This window comes from Nicotiana attenuata, unplaced genomic scaffold (assembly GCF_001879085.1).
Source record: "Nicotiana attenuata strain UT unplaced genomic scaffold, NIATTr2, whole genome shotgun sequence".
NCBI lineage: Eukaryota > Viridiplantae > Streptophyta > Magnoliopsida > Solanales > Solanaceae > Nicotiana > Nicotiana attenuata.
The window spans coordinates 190,476-195,885 of record NW_017670464.1 but is presented as its reverse complement, the minus strand read 5'-3'; the positions used below and the strand labels follow the sequence as shown (position 1 = coordinate 195,885).

Genomic DNA, 5,410 nt, shown 5'->3' with positions numbered 1-5,410 from the left:
TTTAAATCTTCTTATTAAACTCAACTAAAGTTGATAATCTTAAACCTTCTTTATGTAATCTGAAATTGGAGAATGTAATTGTATTTGTTGGCTAATTAATTTTTTATTTGCGAAATTTTATTTTGTGTAATCTCTTTTATGTAATATAAGATGATTTTTAAGAAATGCAATATTATATGCCTTTATTTATACTTTTTTCTGTGATATAAAGTGAATATAAATGACTTATTCAATTGGAGTTTAGCATAAAGCACAATCACAATTAAACCTAATATTAACACAATACATTAAATATTATTTTGGCCAAAACTCCTAGAAATCGTCCGAGAGTAATACATCATGAGTAAACTATATATAGTTCGGGGGGGGGGGGGGGGGTAAGTTCTGGGACACCAGATAGTTTAAGTAGGTAACTGACAAAATTGTGATAGTTTAGGTTGGTTTTAGGCTGAGTTGAATAGCCACGTGTAGTGCTACATAGCACGTTTTTTAAATAATTAGGAGCGTGTACTACACGCACGTTCTAGGAATGCAATGAGGTGTTTTTAATATGAAGAGCAACATAGTTTAGGGGGAATTTTGGGGATACTGAATAGTTTAAGTAAGAAACTGACAAAAACATGATAGTTTAGGAAGATTTTAGGGTATTAACTCTTTTTTTTATCTCTTAAACTTTGTGGCAAGTCCAACTACGTCATCTAAATTGAAGTGTAGGAAATAGTATTATATGTTAATATTACAATAAGATTAAAAGAGGAATTCATAACCTAAATCAATTTAATCGTTAATATCTTTTGTTATGACTTAGAAGTTTCTTAAGGAATCAATGGTATGAGGACAGGGGCGGATCCAATTGAACATGCAGGTGCACATACAAAATAGAATAAAACCATTATGAACCCTCTGATTCTATATCTTGAATATGCCTTTGTATCAGCTTCAATGAGCGGTGAAAAATTAAGAACCATGTAATCAACATCATAACCTGAAATTGATTCGGGTTCTTCTTTGAGAGATCAAACAGAGCTCGACTAGTTGCCAGATAAAAATTTAAACAAACTTGTCATCGTTATATATGATGGTAAAATGTTAAAATTGAAAAATAACAATGTCCCACTTTTTCGCATAATGTATGAATTCTTTTTATTTCTCCAAAACAAAGCAATTTTTTTTGGTTACAATATCCACTTCATTGGGGGAATTATAAGCATACAAGTTACAATAATGAATGGTGCTTACACACAACAACACAAGTATATGTACTTACCTTGAATCTTGTAAGGAAATGACAGTTTCAAAAGCACTAGCCAATGCTTTCACTCTATTCTTCCTTTGCTCTCTTAGTTTATTTGCAGTCTCTTCAATCACATCATTAGATACTACACTTTCCTTTTTATTCCCTTGCACCAAATGAAGATAAGGCTTTGCAAATCCCATAGTTGTAACTTTATTCTCTTCCTTTCCTTTGTTTCTTCCTTCATTTTCCGCTTTCTCTTCTTTAATATGCACCTCCAACTCTTTTTCCTTATTTTCTTTTTCTTCCTCTTTCTCTTGTTGACAGTTATCCAATTCTTTTAATAATACTTCACTTTCTTGAACCTCCTCATTCTTTTCTTGATTCTCATTAACTGTTTTTATCACACTTTCTTGTTTTTCTATCTCTTCAACATCAAGTTTACTAGGCTCATTCTTGATTTCTTCTACTTCTTTATGGTTGTTGATTCTTGTTTCTTCAACTAGTTGTTTCTCTTCTTGCACTTCCATTTTAATGACTTCTTGATTTTCCACAACATATAATGAGGATTCAGCAGCCTTGAGATATTCTTCAATGTTTATATTGTCATTAAGCTCTTCATGATCTTCAATGACTAAATCACTTTCATTGACTTGTTCTTGATGTTCCTCTTGTTCTAATAACTCTTCGCCTCGAGGATCAATATGCTCAACTATATCTGGCAAATTAGATGTTATAAATGTTTTTGATGTTAAACCAGCAGGACTATCTTGCTTCACTGCCCTAGCATAGAGGCCAGGAGCATGTTTATTCCCAATAACATCCTTAGTACTAGTATAATGTGATTTGGACAATTTATTCATAAGGGGTTTTTGTGAAGTGAAAGTTTTACTTGATAATGACAAGGATGGTTTGATAATTCTTTCCCTGGGATTAGGGGATATTGTTCTGTTTTTTAGCAGGGGAGAAGACAAGGGAGGCTTATGATCGAACGATCTTCTTCGAGCTAGAGTTTGTTTATTGTGAATGTTGGGATCACTACTTGATGGGGTTAGCTTCTTACCTTGAGGACTATTATCAAGAACAGAATGTGGGGGAGGCCTATGATCGAACGATAATCTTCTTCGAGCTGGACTTTGTTTACTATGAATGTTGGGATCACTACTTGACGAGACTAGCTTCTTGCCTCGAGTATTATCAAGACTAGAAGATAAGGAAGGTCTATGATCCAACGATAATCTTCTTCGAGCTAGAGTTTGTGTATTATGAATGTTGGGAGGAACACTTGATGATGAGGCTACTAGCTTCTTGCCTTGAGTATTATCAAGACTAGAAGTTAGGGCAGCCTTATAATCCAACGATCTACGAGCTAGGGTGTCTTTATTGTGAATATTGGCATCACTCGTCGAGGCTGCATTCTTGCCATGAACATTATCAAGACTAGAAGGAGGCTTATCGATCGATGTTTTATGATTTGGAGTTTGTTTATGGTGAATGTTGGAATAACTTGATGAAGCTGGTTTGGATTTGAGATAGCTAGGTATGATGTTCTTATTTGAGGCAGTTGGATTAGTGGCATTATGTGTGTGGACAAGAGACTTTGTTTTAGATGTGTTGGTGCTTCTCTTACCCTTTACTAAAGGGGCAATGTCCCTTGTCCTTGTTGCCATTCCTTTGCCTCAAGTTCTTGACAAGATCTTGAACCTGCAATTGTTGCAAAATGTACAAACAGGTTAATACTTAACAACCCTAAGATTTACAAGTTGGACTAATAATTGGATTTTAAGTTTTACTTCTCCTTTGTATAAGTTGTAATAATCACAAGACAAATGGTCAAATTTAGACTATAAAAGTTTAACCAATCTAACATGTTCAAATAACAAGGACAACCCGGTGCACTAAGCTTTCACTATATGCGGGGTCTGGGAAAGGACCGGCCGGACCACAAGGGTCTATTGTACGCAGTCTTACCCTGCATTGCTGCAGGAGACTATTTTCACAGCTCGAACCCGTGACCTCCTGGTCACATGGCGGCAACTTTATCAATTGCGCCAAAGGCCCCCTCCAACATGTTCAAATAACAATTCTACAAACAACTTCATCATATAAATCTAAATTTATTAAACTCAATAAAAGACGAAAAAATCTTTCCTAAAAATCTCGTTCAGTTCATAACAAATTTCTGAAAGAAAATACACTTTTTTCATGCACTTTAATTTCTCCACAAAAAAAACATTATTTTTCCATTCTTCAACTATTAATTTTAATCAAAACCAATAGGCAATGGCAGAGCCATGCAGACATAAGGGTGATCAATTAAATACCCTTTGTCAAAAAAAAAAAAAAAAATGCATTGCATATTTTTATGAACATATGCATTGCGTGTATAATAAAGTGTACTTCATATATAGGCCAAGAATTTATGTAAACATTAAATTTTAAACAACCTTAACAAAATATTTGATTTCACCATTGCCAATATCAAATATTTCTTGAAATCATCAAAGGAAAATATACAAATTAATAAAGGATTATATAAACACGGGAGAGAGGGGAAAGAAATGAGAAAGAGAGGAGGAAATGCACCTTTTTTATTAAAGAAAATGAGCGAAAGCCTTCATTATTAAAATAGCTGATAATTGATAGAGGAAAGAAACTGAAGAACTTGGAGGAAAAAAGAAGGAAGGAAAGGAAAGGAAAAAAAGGAAAAGAGGAATTTGGGAGGGAAAGAATTTATAAGAAGAAAGTTTGTTGATATTAAATGGTTCGAAAATTGGCAGTTTGGTTGTTATAGTATATGCGTAGAGTATGCACAACCCAAGATTGCTGAAAGCACAAAAACAAACAATTACGCCATTATTATATTTTATATTATCCCCTAAGAGAGAGAAAAGTAATTAATTTATTTTTGTTTGGTTATCTTAAATCGAACATTATGAGCCGAGACTCCCTACTTCTTCGGGTAGTGGTAAGGTCTGCGTAAACACTACCCTCCCCAGACCCTACTAGTGAGATTTTACTGGGTTGTTATTGTTGTTGTTGTATCTTAAATCGAACATTAATCCATTTTCATTAATTTCCAGTTTTGTGAATTTTCTGACAGAAGCATCTTCAAGCTTCAATGGTTCTACCATAGTTCATTAGGCATATCCATCTCCGCTGATTTTCTCAAGAACCCTTCACTTGATGAGACCTCTAGGTCACCAGATGTAACGACCCGACCGGTCGTTTTGAGCTCTAGCACGTCGTTCAGCAGTCTGAGGCCATAAATAGCTTCATTTCAGGTATTATGACTTGTACGCGTGGTCGGAATTAAGTTTCGGGAAGTTCAGAGTTGATTTGGAAAGAGAATTCTCATTTCGGAAGCCTTAAGTTGAAAGAATTAACCAGGATTGGAATTTTGAGTAAACGACCTCGGAATCGGGATCCAAAGGTTCCTGCAGGTTCGTATGATGATTTCGGACTTGGGCGTATGCCCGGATCGGGTTTTGGATAACCCAGGAGCGTTTTGGCTTGTGGAAGTTAGCATTTTTGAAGAAATTTCTTAAGTTTGGCTTGAAGTGCATTTCAGTATTATCGATGTCCGTTTGGGATTCCGAGTCTGAGAATAGCTCCGTATGGTGATTACGGGGTTGGGAGCGCAATCGAAAGTGAATTCGGAGGTCAGTAAGTCATTTTGGAGCCATTTGGCTAAAGATAGAAATTTGAAGGTTTTTGAGAAGTTTGACCGGAGGTGGACTTTTTAATATCGGGGTCGGAATCCGATTCCGGAAGTTGCACTAGGTCCGTAATGTCGAATATGACTTGTGCGCAAAATTTGAGGTCAATCGGACGTGATTTGATAGGTTTAAACATCGGAAATAGAAGTTTGAAATTTTGAAGTTCATTAAGTTTAGATTGGAGGTCGATTCATGATTTTAGCGTTGTTTGATGCGATTTGAGGCCTCGAGCAAGTCCATAATATGTTTTAGGATTAGTTGGTATATTTGGTTGGGATCCCGGGGGGCCTCGGGTGGATTCCGGGTGGTTAACGGATCGAAATTGGGATTTTTGGACAGCTGAAGGATCTGGTTGCTGGTATTTTTGCTTCTGCAGTGGGTTAACCGCAGAAGCGGCCCCGCAGAAGCGGAAAGGGAGCCACAGAAGCGATTTTTGGTCTATGATTTGGTAAGATCG

At 35.9% G+C, this 5,410-nt stretch overlaps 1 protein-coding gene across 1 annotated transcript; it reads right to left on the bottom strand.

Annotated features, from left to right (window-relative positions):
* Positions 1 to 1,118: 1,118 nt before the first annotated feature.
* LOC109239819 (intracellular protein transport protein USO1-like) lies at positions 1,119 to 3,946 on the bottom strand. The gene is made up of 2 exons (XM_019406412.1): positions 3,821 to 3,946; positions 1,119 to 2,938 (listed from the first exon to the last, which is right to left on the bottom strand). Exon 2 carries the CDS (start codon positions 2,902 to 2,904, stop codon positions 1,264 to 1,266), a length of 1,641 nt encoding a protein of 546 aa, XP_019261957.1. The 5' UTR covers positions 2,905 to 2,938; positions 3,821 to 3,946; the 3' UTR covers positions 1,119 to 1,263.
* Positions 3,947 to 5,410: the final 1,464 nt, after the last annotated feature.

Coding starts and splice junctions, on each gene's coding strand:
- LOC109239819 (XM_019406412.1), bottom strand. CDS start 2,904: ATGGCAACAAGGACAAGGGACATTGCCCCTTTAGTAAAGGGTAAGAGA.